Source organism: Somniosus microcephalus, chromosome 7 (genome assembly GCF_052327205.1).
Source record: "Somniosus microcephalus isolate GS21.2 chromosome 7, FLI_Smic_1.0, whole genome shotgun sequence".
Taxonomy (NCBI): domain Eukaryota; kingdom Metazoa; phylum Chordata; class Chondrichthyes; order Squaliformes; family Somniosidae; genus Somniosus; species Somniosus microcephalus.
The window spans coordinates 238,214,183-238,229,178 of NC_140993.1; the positions used below are offsets into that span (position 1 = coordinate 238,214,183).

At 44.5% G+C, this 14,996-nt stretch overlaps 1 protein-coding gene across 4 annotated transcripts in view; it reads right to left on the reverse strand.

The window, feature by feature from the left end:
• Window positions 1-14,996, reverse strand: part of LOC147115167 (neurocalcin-delta) — a 506,449-nt gene that overhangs the window by 157,073 nt on the left and 334,380 nt on the right. Inside the window, exon 1 of one of the 4 annotated variants that reach the window (XM_085993468.1) lies at window positions 2,382-2,920. The exons of the other annotated variants lie outside the window; for them this stretch is intronic. Coding sequence (XP_085849594.1) covers window positions 2,382-2,687 — 306 coding nt within the window. The 5' untranslated portion in view covers window positions 2,688-2,920. Of the gene's footprint in view, window positions 1-2,381; window positions 2,921-14,996 lie in introns of those variants that run through there. 4 annotated transcript variants of the gene reach the window in all.

Below are 14,996 nucleotides of genomic sequence, written 5' to 3' on the forward strand. Positions count from 1 at the left end.
ATAAACAGAAAGCAAAACCAGCAGCCAGCACGAAAGTCATTTGAGATCATTTCCTTTAACCTTTACAAACCATGAAAAATCTATTGTAAGCACATACTAAGCATAAATATGAGCACACAATTGATAGACAGACTACTGTTTTGTTTGATAGTTGTATGGTCATTCATTAAGATGAGGAATGTCAGTCCTGTGCAACGAAACATTCTGCACACTTTTTGCATCTAGCAAGTCCAGGAATCACATAGCCAGGTGCAAAGTAAAACTGGTTACTCTGCCTCAAAAATGTGGTTTTGTCCTGCCCTCAGAATAGCATCACTTACTACATTAATGTGGTATTCCCATTTCTTACACCAGCCATCCTTGATGTTTCGCTGAATGAGACTGATATTTTAGTACGGTATTATAGATAGTTTGTAGCAAAAATTACTTCAAAGTAATTAGTTGTATGTAAAGCCCTTTGGGATGTTCTGAGAGGTGCGATAAGGTGCGATATAAATGTAAGTTCTTTCTTTTCTTAATTTGGGCTATAGGATTACACCATTAGAAGCTGAATTGAGACTGCCCTGGCCCATTTCAAGTATGATCTTTACAGATGTCATCCAGTCAGTCTAGGTTGGATTAGAACCTGGATCTGAGAGGTGTAGATCAACAATCTATTTATATATACTATATATATATACATATTTTAAACTAAGTTTTTTTTTAAACTCTCTTACTTATGCATTGTTGAAGTGCAGACAGGAATTATCACCGCTTTGATGTTTGATACTTCATCTCTTGGCCATATGTTTAACAGAGTTCATCCTGCTGTAAGATTGGCCCATTGCCCAGGAGCTTCATCAAAGCTTTGTTTGACTTGAATGGTCTCTCACCCTTTGCCCTTAACAAAAGAAAATCTCCCACTAATGGACAGAATTTTGGTGAAAAATCAAAGAACAAAGCATCCCAGTAATAGATTAGTAGCCAACATGCTACTTCCAACGACCCTGGCATCAACACACACTGTAATCTTGTGGGATCGCTGATTCTCTCCCTGCTTCTCCCAACAGCAGCTGAGGTTCCAGACTTTTTTTTAATTGTAAGTTTACCAAACTGCTATGATCAATGAAGTAAAGCACCCAGAGGGTCATAAGCTTCTTAATTTTTTGAAAATGTAATTCATTAGAAGCCTTTAATGAGAAATTCCCCCACTCACCAGCAACCAAGATGTGGCTTTTATCTGATGGCTCCCATCAAACAAGCACTCAACTGTGTAGGACATGAATCAGCGTCTAAGCAAAGCTCTTTGATTAAATTATTCAAACAGGTTTTGCTTAGGCACTCATTCAATCCTTATACCGGCTCTGTTTGATAGAAACTATTAAATAAAGGGGTTATTTTACTTGACCCTGGGGAGAATTTGTTAACCCCTTTCACGTACATTTTATCTATATCTATCTATCACACCGTAAGCTATCAAACACTGCAATGTGTTGTACTCTGTGGGTTGGTCTGCTGTGCAGAAACTGTTGTAAGAATTCACCAACAATTAGAATGAAGCTATACATCTTTTACTGTCTACACCCGTCCAAGAATTTGTATAAGATTTGTGCTAAAGTAAAACATTTAAAAAAAAATTTTTTATTACAGCATCTTAATGTTGTTCAGTCATTCTTGCATGTAGAAAGCTAGAACAGATTTCTGCACATTTCCTTTCTTTGTTGACAATATTCAGTGTTAGAAATTCTCAAACAAAAACCCCATCAAGAGAAGATATACACATTGTAAAAACTAAAATTACAAAGCGAGAGTGGAATGCAGACTATCAGTTTGCCAGGACTGCTTTGCCTTATTGCAGAAAAATACACGTAAATCCTTAATTTATTTCAGAAGGCAAATATAACGTCACTTAGCACATTTAGAGAGTAACACTCCCTGTAATTTTGCATCTCTGACATTTTGCACTCAACTTCTTATTTCCAAACAGTCCACCAAGTAGCACAGGTAAAAGTCTTTCAAGGCACAAACATATATATTGTTGGGCTCAGATTTATACTCATTTGTATGTGGGCACCTCCGCTGGTTGCAGACCTGATCCACCATTCACACGCCAGCTCCAAAGCTACTTGGGCAAACATATACTTTTCCTTCACTATTTTGTTATTCCATCTGTCAGACTGATTCAACTGTTTTACAGAGTAAAGAATGGGGAAGGGGGGGGGGGGAAAAGAGAAACCCAGAGAACAAAGCTAGCACAGCACGCTGAAACCTTTGCCTCAAAACTTTTCCTTTCTCCCCCTCTTACCACAAAGATTGAGGGAGGTGATTCTACATTGTGGCGAGGACAAATGGTTAAGATACTGTGGGGTGGGATGGTGGGGAGAGTTGAAGACATCAGTTACCTCACACACTATATGCAGACCCTCAGGAGTTGTTGTTGTGTGTCTTTTTTTTTTTAACAGCCCATGGTAGCTGGCAAGTTCTTGGAGGCGGCAGCTGGCAGTCAGGGTCCACCTGGTTGAGCAAAGGCCCTTTCCTTCCCTCAGAGCCTGGACTGTACACACTCTCTCACTCACAGTGAAACTGAAGAGCCACTCTCGCCTTGCGTCACTGTGGCGGTCACGTGGGCGGAGCAAGCAGTTAGCCAGCGTTGCCACGGCAACCGGCGCACTGAACTGCACTGATTTCTGAATAGGCCAATCTGTCATCCCGGAGCCTGCTCAGCCCAGCCGGCTAAATCCTTCCTCTTTCACTCCAGATGTTTTTTTGTTGTTTTTTTTTTGTGTTTTTTTTTGGAGGTGAGGGACGCTTTCGCCTGGGCAACACTCCTGAACAGGTTAATCTATGTCAAGACAGTCTCTCATCTTGAGGATGCACTGCCTGCAGCTAAAAGCTCTTCAGCAAACAGCAAGCACCTCACTCAGGCACTTTTCCTGTTGTGATTATATTCAGCAAGGTACATTTAGCCCTCCCCCCGCTTCCCCATCATTAGTAACCAAAGGAATTTCAGCTTCTGCAGTCGAAAGATTCCTAGTTCTATAGTCGGCTGCACGTTTGGTCAGTTGACCTAATTCAAATACCATCTGGATTCCGTATGAAGAGAACCAAAGGGAGGGGGGGTGGCTTAGCGACGGGACAGTGAAAGCTCAAAAAATGCCTAAAAGTAACAATTCTAAGGAACTGAAACACGCTCTCTCTTCATCACATCAAAAACAAGTTTCTGCAGCCTACACAGCCCAATTATGCTGCATGTTTAAGGACTCTCTTCTGCAAAAATCTAACTGGAATGCGATTGACAATCTCTATTGTGTAGCTAAGATTTCTATGGACCATAGTATTGTGCAGAGATGCAGACTACAACCAGGGATCGTCTGTCATCTCTGCAAATTAATATAATTGAGAGGGGGGGGGGGGGCGGTAATGTTCTCAAAGTAAACAAAGGGTTCTTCACTCTCCATAATGTTAGTGAAGGGGTACTACAAGGTTAGCAATGTTGGAGTACAGTAATACACTGATGAGTTTTACCTTATTTGATCAGTTTGACAAACAAATGGGGTGCAATATTGATGAATAATATTAGTAACGGACACTTGCATTACATTCCTTTCTCTATTTTAGTAATAACATTAGGCTATGTATTTTAACAATTTTAGAATTGACAAACTATTTTTCAACTAATTATTTTGTAAAAAAAAGATGCTGGCATCCTGTTAGAACTTGGTAATTCCATTCCTTTTTGGGCAAAATCCAAGAATATTTGAAACACCAAGGTCCACAAAATGTCAGCTGTTTATTTTTAAAAACAGAATAATTACATAAAATGGTTTGTCAATTGTAATAAAGTGGACAGGGGAATGTCTATGGATGTTATTTATATGGATTTTCAGAAGGCATGTGATAAAGTCCCTCATAAGAGACTGTTAACTAAGGTTGAAGCCCATGGAATTGAAGGCAAATTATTGACCTGGTTAGGAAATTGGCTGAGCGGCAGGAGGCAGAGAGTAGGGATAATGGGCAGGTACTCTAATTGGTAGGATGTGACTAGTGGTGTCCTGCAAGGATCTGTGTTGGGGCCTCAACTATTCACCGTATTTATCAACGACTTTGTTTGATGGGATAGAAAGCCACATATGCAAATTTGCCGATGACACAAAGATAGGCGGCATTGTAGGCAGTGTAGATGAAAGCATAAAATTACAAAGGGATATTGATAGATTAAGTGACTGGGCAAAACTGCGGCAAATGTATTTCAATGTAGGAAAATGCGAGGTCATCCACTTTGGAACTAAAAAGGATAGAACAGGATACTTTCTAAATGGTGAAAAGCTAAAAATAACGGTGAGACTTGAGCGTCCGGGTACATAGATCATTAAAATGTCATGAACAGGTACAGAAATAATCAAAAAGGCTAATGGAATGCTGGCAAGCTATACAAAGCCCTGGTTAGGCCACACCTGGAGTACTCTGAGCAGTTCTGGGCACCACACCTTGGAAAGGATATATTGGCCTTGGAGGGAGTGCAGCGTAGGTTTACCAGAATGATACCCGGACTCCAGGGGTTAACTTACGAGGAGAGATTACACAAATTAGGGTTGTATTCCCTAGAATTTAGACGGTTAAGGGGTGATTTGATTGAAGTTTTCAAGATATTGAGGGGAACTGATATGGTAGATAGAGAGAAAGTATTTCTGCCGGTTGGGGAGTCTAGGACTTGGGGGCATAGTCTAGAAATTAGAGCCAGACCTTTCAGGAGTGAAATTAGGAAACACTTCCACACACAAAGGGTGACTGAAGTTTGGAACTCTCTTCCGCAAACTGCAATTAATGCTAGATCAATTGTTAATTTTAAATCTGAGATTGATAGATTTTTGTTAACCAAAGGTATTAAGGGATATGGGGTAAAAGCAGGTATATGGAGTTAGGTTGCAGATCAGCCATGATCTTATTGAATGGCGGAGCAAGCTCGAGGGGCCAAATGGCCTACTCCTGCTCCCATTTCTTATGTGCAGGACATGATGTTGAGGATTCCAGCAAGTTCTCAACAATGGAGAGTGCTATAAAATCTGTACCAGTGACAGCGGAGTCTTGAACAGTTAAGAGCTAACTAGGGATCAACAGTTCAATTATCACAAGGCATATTTACAATTAGAAGAAACAATCCTCTCGCTATAATATAATTGTTTTGTACTAATTGTTATTGCAATGCCAGAGATTTTATTTGACTTCAAGACTCAGCAATGGGACCAATAATACAATTCACTGCGTCTCAAAAATCTTTTTGAAGTATACACCACCCAGTGTAGTGCTCATTCGTACAGACGAGGAGGCCCTTGCCTTCATCCATGTGCAGTGTTAGCTGATCTCAGCTGAGGCGCAGTAGGAGTGCCATAATTGGCCTCAATGCCAGTGGGCTAGACAAGGGAAAATAAAATCAGCCAGTTCCCACTCTGCAGCAAGGTACTGGAGATAACTGGAGCCATAGCCTTGAATAAATCAGTGCCTTCAGGAAAGAGTGGAGTTAAGGTGGGGGGAAATACTATTTTATAATAGATCATAAATAATATTGTAATTGCAATACTGTACTATTTTGCAGATGCTAAAACTATCTTTCAGCTTAACTTTATTTGCAATGGCTGAATAATGTAACAAGAAAAGTAAAACCAATAAATGTAGTGTTAAAATTGATTCTGTTATCTTGGCAATTCAATTATCTTTTAGTCAATTATCTTCATTTTTTTTGATATTACTGTGTTGAGCTGAATGCTTAGCAAAAGTCAGACATTCTTTGAATTTTTTTGTATTAATTCTTGAATAATTTATGGGAACTTTAGCCTCAGATTAGTCACAGTTAGAGTTTTGTGCCTATCATTATTTTTCCAGACAGAATATTTATGTTTTTACTTCCTGATAGCCTTCAACAGATTCAACAGTGTAAAGCGCAACTGTAGAACTGTATCTGACACTGCAAATCATCACCGTAATTGTGACTTTTCATGAATGCAGCTTGCTTGTGTCGGACGTAGATGTCACATTGATGAGACCCAGCACAGATTGAAAGGAATGCACAGCTCAATTTCTGAATATCCTGCAGCTCAACACCGCACAGACATTGGGTTGGATTTTAAGATCGCGATGCGCTGGGAATGGGTGGGGGGTCCGGTAGTGCGCAGGAAATCCGGAAGTCAGTGGCTTTTTAAACCAACCACTGTATTAGCATATCATTTCTGGGTTTCCTGACCAATTAGCATCAGCTGGTGTGATGACGACCCGCATGACGCAATTTCAACTGCAGTATTTAAAGGGACACTCCAAATATGCAATTTGAAAGAGTTTAAAGTTGTGAGCCAAGGGAAGCAAGTGGGAGAATAGAGTCAAGGAGAACAAAAGCTGCAACTCGGTTCAGTGACACCTCCCTGGATGTGCTGCTGGGGGCTGTAAGGACCCGGAGAGATATACTGTTCCCTAGTGACAGGAGGAAGAAGCCAGCTGGGTACACCAAGAAGACATGGTTGGAGGTAGTGGAGGAGTCAGCAGCAGGAGCATGGTGCCATGCTCCTGGATACAATGTAAGAAGCGGTTCAATGACCTAAGCAGGGCAGGAAAGGTAAGAGCAATGGTACATTGCCCTACATCCTGATGTGCATGTCACCCCAACCCCCTCACTCTGCATTAAGAAACCTACTCCAGCACATCACTCCTCACACCAACTTACCTTGTAGGTACACCCATCCCTCTCCGTCTATACGTTTCCTCACATCCCCATCTGTCTATCCACCACTGACACTCACCCTCATCCTTATGCTTATGCAATGTCACACCTCTCCCTCAGACACACTCGACAAATGCTCTCCATCCATCCGTTCAACATATGCTATAACTCATAGGTCTCTTCTTTCCCTCATTACAGAAGAGAGCACAGAACACAAGGGAAAGACAGTGAACCGGAGGTTGCCCTCCATAAATCTCACAGCTAACAAGTGCAGAGAAGGAGGCACTGGATATAAGTGGAGTCTCGGTGTGCCTGGTTGTCAGAGATGGGGAGATGGGGGCCTCCCAGCTACCTGGTGACGAAATTACATATCAGACAGCTACATGGCATACAACACTCACTCATGTTGACTTGATGTCAACAGCGATTAAAATATGACCATGTGCATAATGATGACGTCAACATTTCTTACCTTGACAATACTCATCTATGTCTTTTATCTTCTACAGGGCCTTCACGTGTCCCATAGGAGGTGGTCCAGCTGGCCAACACCGACTTCTCAGAGGAGGCCAATCCTTCTGAGGGTGCACCATCTCAGGAATCATGCAGACCATGGATTACTCAGATACTCATACTTTGGTGGGACCAGTAAGACAGATAGTTGGGTTTTCAGCTGGTGACTCGCACATCACAAGTGAGCATGAGCAGATGGTGGAAACGGGTAGCAGTGCGTCAGAGGGCGCAGGACGCTCCAAGCTCTGCTCAGCTGGACACAGATGCTGTACCCCGGGGGCCGTCGACAAACAGGATACTTCTGGAGCAGCAGCAGAGAATGTGCGATGTACTGGCAGGCGTTTCAGCTGCACTGTGCATGCTTGCAGAGATTGGACCAATATTTATTATAAACCCACTGACTCCCACAACTACCTGGACTACACTTCCTCCCACCCCGCTTCCTGTAAGGACTCTATCCCATTCTCCCAGTTTCTCCATCGCATCTGTTCTGACGATGCCACCTTCCATACTAGCGCTTCCGATACGTCTTCCTTTCTCCTCAACCGAGGATTCCCCTCTACTGTGGTTGACATGGCCCGGCCATGTCCATTCCATTTCCCACACTTATGCTCTCAGCCCTTCCCCTCCCTCCCAGAACCACAATAGAGTTCCCCTTGTCCTCACCAGCCTCCACATTCAACGGATCATCCTCTGCCATTTCTGCCACCTCCAGCGTGATCCCACCACCAAACACATCTTCCCCTCCTCTCCCCTTTCAACATTCCGAAGGGACCGCTCCCTCCACGACACCTGGTCCACTCCTCAATCACCCAAACACCCCCTCCCCTTCCCCTCCCACAGCACCTTCCCGTGCAAGCGCAGGAGATGCAACACCTGCCCTTTTATCTCCTCCTTCCCACTGTCCAGGGCCCCAAACATTCCTTCCAGGTGAAACAGCGATTTACTTGTACTTCTTGTAATTTAGTATATTGTATTCGCTGCTCACGATGCGGTTTCCTCTACACTGGGGAGACCAAACGCAGATTAGGCGATCGCTTTGCGAACACCTCCATTCACTCCGCAAGCGTGACACCGAGTTTCCGGTCGCCTGTCACTTTAATTCTCCGCTCCACTCCCATGCTGACAACTCTGTCCTCGGCCTCTTACACTGTTCCAACGAAGCTCAACGTAAGCTCGAGGAACAGCACCTCATCTTTCGATTAGGCACTTTACAGCCTTCTGGACTTAACATCGAGTTCAATAATTTCAGACCATAACCTCTGCCCCTATTTTTTCAAATGGCAGCTGTTCATGATTCTGCTATTCCCATTTACACTTCATTTAGGACCATTTTTTGTTTCTTTTCTTGTCCCATTACCATCTCCTTTTGCCTTGCACTATCATACCTTTTGTCTTTTAATCATTCCTGCCTTCCACCCTATCACAGACCTTCCCTTTTGTCCTTTCCTCCCCTCCCCCCTTTCCCTGCCCCGACACTTGCTTAAAACCTGTTACATCGCCAACTTTTTTCCAGTTCTGACAAAAGGTCATCGACCTGAAACGTTAACTCTGTTTCTCTCTCCACAGATGCTGCCTGACCTGCTGAGTATCCCAGCATTTTCTGTTTTTATTTCAGATTTCCAGCATCCGCAGTATTTTGCTTTTGTTGACTGTTGCTGGTGCAGGTCCTGCTGCCGCTGGTGGTCATCCTGGTCCTCATCTGAGGTCCAAAGTAACACAGTGTAAGCGGCACCCATTATATGATAGAACAGAGCTCCAAAATGCAGATCAGACCGCCGAAGCTCCAAAGTTAGATGACACCACCAAAGTGTGTAAAGTAACCTTTCATCGCAAGTACTGTGAACAAACACTTTCACATAGCAGGTAAGAAAGCGGCTGAGAGTACTCAGTACTTATTGGCATATTTCTCTGTCATGGCTTCAGCCCCCTCAATTGCCGCTTTGTTCTCGCCTTGCTTTCACTGGCAAGTTCCAGCAAGCCCAGAAAATCCGTGGAGCCAAAGTTAAACTCCAAAACCCATGTTAATATTGCTGTAATTGACCTATTAACATATTGAAATTGACAACCCGCTTCTCCCGAGGGGGATGCTCGCACTGTAATTAAACGCGGACATCGGCGGGTTGGAATTGGCTTCCCGATGCGCTGTCAATTTTGCGGGTTTTACCCCCCCCCCCCCCAATCGCTCCCAAACCCACGCGCTATTTCACATTAAAATTCAGCCCACTGTCTTAGTGGCTGTGGCTTCAAAATTGCTGCCTTCAATGTATTTTTTCTCCCCTCCTCGAGAGGGAGAAGGTGCTGACTCGCCCTGGCGGGACATTCCATTGGCGATAATGGAACTTAAGTTGCTATTCCTCTTTGCGATCCTGGGTATTGAGTGTTGGCAAGCAGGAATGTACCACAGAAGGCAGCATTACAGCCATATCTGATCAGGTCCTCACTTGATGTTCACGCACAGCCACATGTTCCAGCAATGATGACAAAATAATTATGGATGAGGAGGGCCATTCAGCCCATCTTAATTCGTCCATCGAGAAGCACCCTACAGTCCTCCCATTGCAACATCCAGTCATCTCTTAAATAATTTTAAGGTTTTCGCTTCCACTACTTTATCTGGGATCCATTCCAAGTATTGATCACTCTTTGTGTGAAGGAGAATTTCCTGATATGAGTCCTAAATTTGCCTTTACTAATTCGAACCTGTATCCCCTTGTCCTACTCTCACAATTCACTTTAAACTAATATTCTGGATTAACCTTTTCCATACTGTATCATTCGCAAAATTCAACAGATTCCCCAAAACCAAGATGATTACCCTAAAGAAGGGATTTTTGGACTGTTAATAAACCATGTCAGAATGGTATAAGAATATTGGGCCTAAAGGGAGATTTAAAAATCAAGGACCCCAGGATTTTGGGTTTTATTTTAAAAGCATGTTCGAGCCTGTGGAAGAAAAGGGGGCTGCAACAAAGGAATTGGGATTGGCCTCTGTAAATGGACAGTTTTGAGCATTGGCATTAGCCAAGCTGTCTGGGGACTATCTGGACTGTCTCAGTCATTTTACAAAATGACAATAGACCAACGGAAGAGCAGTTCCCGCCCAAAATTACAGAACCATCCAAAGTATACATAATGCAGAACATGCCACCAACCAACTAAAGAACCTTGGGCCCCACAGGAAAAGACAAATGTTACTGCAATTAAGCAAGAGGTTAAACAATCGCTTAAACCAATTAAGAATCGATGGGACCACCCCGAAACATATTAAACAATTTTTAACCCATCAATGTTAACGAGCCCGCTAAAACTAACAAAGAGACAGAACTGATTTGGTGCGCAGATTAGCAGGCCTCAAACAGTATAATTGAGGGCCTGTTTTTACAGTTCAGAGTAGTTCAGTTCGAAGAAGAAGACGACAAGTTCAACAAAGGTGCAGTGCGGTTCCAGAGTTCGGTTCAAGGAGTGCGGTTCCAGAGTTCGGTTCAAGGAGTGCGGGTCCAGTTCGGTTCAAGGAGTGCGGTTCCAGAGTTCGGTTCAAGGAGTGCGGGTCCAGTTCGGTTCAAGGAGTGCGGTTCCAGAGTTCGGTTCAAGGAGTGTGGGTCCAGAGTTCGGTTCAAGGAGTGCGGGTCCAGAGTTCGGTTCAAGGAGTGCGGGTCCAGTTCGGGTCAAGCGGTTCAAGCAGTTGAGTGAGAGGAATGTTCAAGGAGCGGAGACGAGTTAAAGAAAAGAGTTTCGCTTCATCATTCATGTCAAGTCAAGTCATCAGGTTCAGTCCAAGAAGAAGCTCCCTCTCGAAGAAGTAACACACCGTCGGAGACCTCGCGGCAGACCAGGGCCCCACGAAACAAACAACCAAATATTACCAACAACCGGGTAATATTGGGCCACCGCGACCAACAAAACCCAACTCAGAAGAAAACCGAAGATCCGCAAGTTTTTCCACTCTACAATCTATCCTGACTTACCCCTGGGTAAGATTTTACTGAAAAGACTCTAAACCCTACCTCTAACCAAAAGAAATTGGGTACTTACCTGATAGATCCAATACGCACCCTACCGCATCAACAGACTCGCGAAGACTGACCAGCCACGCAGGTGAAGCCCTCTACCGCGTCCGGGGTACGGCAGGCCCCAACCAACACATCTAGAGAACCCCGAAATCGCGAACCTCTACAACTGCCAAAAGACGTCGTTTTGGTCAGCATTATCCCTGGTCCTCTGGAGCCCAACTTAGCTAGTGAAGTGGGATTGGGAGGGGTGTAGCATTCTGTCTATTGTTATTTTCCTTCGTATATTCCGAAGTGTTCCCCCAATTTAGAGTGTTAAGATTATTGTATTGTGTATTTTCTCTCTCAATAAAGATCTTATTCCTTTCACCAAAATTCAGTTGTCTACTGCACTTTTCGTCACAACCCCCAAATAAGTCCCAGGTCTAGAACCAAGGGAGTGGGAGCGATCGAACCGCTCACAAGTCAGAGGTAAAGCTGACCCACACACCAGCCCCTACAATACCTTATCTATAGAGTTTTTTGAGGAAGTCACTAGGGTAATGGATGAAGGAAATCTGGTAGACGTTGTCTACCTGGATATTCAGAAAGCATCTGATAAGGTATCTCACACTAGGTTACTTCACAAGATAAAATCTTATATCAATTGGGATTTGAAACACTGGATTAGGAATTGGCACCAGTTGGCTCAAGGCCTGTGATTAACATCTTATTTGTTTAGGGGAGGAAATTAACATACTGCTGCAGGCTTTAAATGCTACAGCAGCTTAAAGGGACACTTGAGTTTTACATGCTGACCACAAAGATCGGCTACGTGGATGTCTGAAAGGCCTGCTGCAGGGCACAAAGCACCCAGATTTGCTGATACAGTTGTGGAAGAGCTCTTTGGAATGGAGAGGCGGATGGCCCCAATCAGGACAACTTGGGGCCGGTGGAGAAAGGTAGCCAGGACTGTAAGTGCCAACACCACGACCCCACGCACTGCCTCTCAGTGCAGCAGTCTAATGACACTGCACCTATTACGCCCTTGTAAGACCTAACAGAACTCTCACCAACTGAAAGCTGGCATGAGTTCCATTGAGGACTCAAGAAATGCCTCAAAGATTTCCAAGACAAGTGCCTTTTGGCTCCCTTAGGACTTCCAGTGGTGGATCGGAGCAACCACCTGTGATGTTCCCTTCCATGTGCAAACTGCCTCCCTGACTAAGTTAATGACCCTACCCCCATCTGTGTCCTTGTCCACGGGTCTGCAAGAATCCTGTTCCTCTGCACTTTCGCTGGCAGAGGCGAGATACTGTAAATTCAGTCCCTATGTGCTTATCTGACAATTTAAAATAGATTGATTTCAATGGAATGAAAATCAGGCGGGATCTACAATGGAGGAGGCGGACCTGTGTGGGAGCAGCAGCGGGACCTGAGAGAAGGCGGAGCGGCCATAAAAGAGCGCTGCAGAGGAGGCCCGACACCGGAGTGCTGCGAGTTGGGAAAGAGTCCAAGAGCGGGAGCAGTCAAAAAACAACAACTGCGAAACCGCTAAAGTGACATCACAACCAGGGAAGGAGCTGATTGGTAAGTAGGACCTGGTGAGTATTTCTACAGTCCAGTCGTTAAAGTAAAAGTAAGGTCTCTAGTTTAGAGTAAGTAGTGTTTAAAGCGAAGTAAGGTCCCTAGTGTATTTAATATTTTTTAATTTAAAGGAAGTAAAGGAAGTAAATTAAGGGTAGGACATGGCAGGGCAGCTCAGCAGCATGGAGTGCTCCTCCTGTGCTATGTGTGAAGTCAGGGACACTTTCGGTGCAGGAAGTGTCTCCAGCTGCAGCTACTCGAAATCCGTGTTCTGGAGCTGGAGTCACTGTGGAGCATCCACGAAGCTGAGATCTTTGTGGATAGCACGTTTAACGAGGTGGTCACACCGCTGGAAAAGAGTGCACAGGCAGACAGGGAATAGGTGATCGCCAGACAGAGTAAATGAACTAGGAAGGTAGTGCAGGAGTCCCCTGTGTCCATCTCCCTCTCCGACAGATTTTCCGTTTTGGATACTGCTGGGGGAGATGGTTTCTCGGGAATGCAGCAAGAGCCAAGTCCGTGGCACTACGAGTGGCTCAGCTGCACAGGAGGGGAGGAAAAAGAGAGGGAGAGCAATAGTGAGAGGGGATTCTATTGTAAGGGGAACAGATAGATGTTTCTGTGGCCGCAGACGTGACTCCAGGATGGTATGTTGCCTCCCTGGTGCCAGGGTCAAAGATGTCACTGAACGGCTGCAGGGCATTCTGAAGGGGGAGGGCGAACAGTCAGAGGTCGTGGTTCACATTGGTACCAACGACATAGGTAGAAAGAGGGATGAGGTCCTGCAACAAGAATTTAGGGAGCTAGGTAGCAGATTAAAAAGCAGGACGTCAAAGGTTGTAATCTCTGGATTACTCCCGGTGCCACGTGCTAGTGAGTATAGGAATAGGAGGATAGAGCAGATGAATGCGTGGTTAAAGAGTTGGTGCAGGAGGGAGGGCTTTAGTTTCCTGGATCACTGGGTCTGCTTCTGGGGAAGGTGGAACCTGTACAAGTCGGACGGGTTGCACCTGAACCGGAACGGGACCAACATCCTTGTGGGGAGGTTTGCTAGTACTGTTGGGGGGGCATTTAAACTAACTTGGCAGGGAGATGGGATACGGAGTGGAGCTATAGTAAGGGGTGATGCACAGCCAAATATAAAGGAAAAAACAAGTCCACCTGGAAGGCAGAGCAAATATGTAATGGCACAAGGGAGTATGGCAAGGCTGGATGACATTTATTTTAATGCAAGGAGTCTTGCGAGTAAGGCAGATGAATTGAAGGTGTTGATGAACACATGGGAGTATGATATTGTTGCTATCACAGAGACATGGTTGAGGGAGGGGCAGGACTGGCAGCTCAATATTCCAGGGTATAGAATCTTCAGGCGAGACAGAGGGGGGTGTAAAAGAGGAGGGGGTGTCGCAATATTAATCAAGGAGTCAATTACTGCTGTAAGGAGGGATGATATCTTAGCAGGTTCCTCTAAAGAGGCCATATGGGTAGAACTTAAAAACAAAAATGGGGCAAGCACTTAGCTGGGAGTGTACTATCAGCCCCCAAACAGTCAGGGGGAGATAGAGGAACAGATATGTAGGCAAATCTCAGAGAAGTGTAGAAATAATAGGGTAATAATAGTAGAGGATTTCAACTTCCCCAATATTAACTGGGATAGTCAGAGTGTGAAAGGCTTAGAGGGTGCGGAATTCTTAAAGTGCATCCAGGAGAGCTTTTTGAGCCAGCATGTAGAAAGTCCTACAAGCGAGGGGGTGGTACTGGACCTAATTCTAGGGAATGTATCCGGGCAAGTGGTAGAAGTGTCAGTCAGAGAGCATTTTGGTGACAATGACCATAATTCGGTGAGATTTAAGGTAGTCATGGAAAAGGACAAAGATAAAGGACCGGAAATAAAGGTTCTAAATTGGGGGTGGCCGATTTTAATATGATAAGGCAGGATCTGGCCAAAGTGGACTGGGATCAGCTACTTGTAGGAAAATCCACATCAGAGCAGTAGGAGTCTTTCAGAAAGGAAATAGAGAGAGTACAACACCAACATGTTCCTGTAAAGGTCAAGGGTGGGACCAACAAGCCCAGGGAACCCTGGATGTCAAGGGATATATGTTAGATCCGTGTGTTAATGGAGACACGGAATGCAGGAGTTGATTAACAAGTGTTTACTGAACAAAGTCTGGAGGTGAACTAACTACACAAGATACTATACAGGCCTTATATACCCG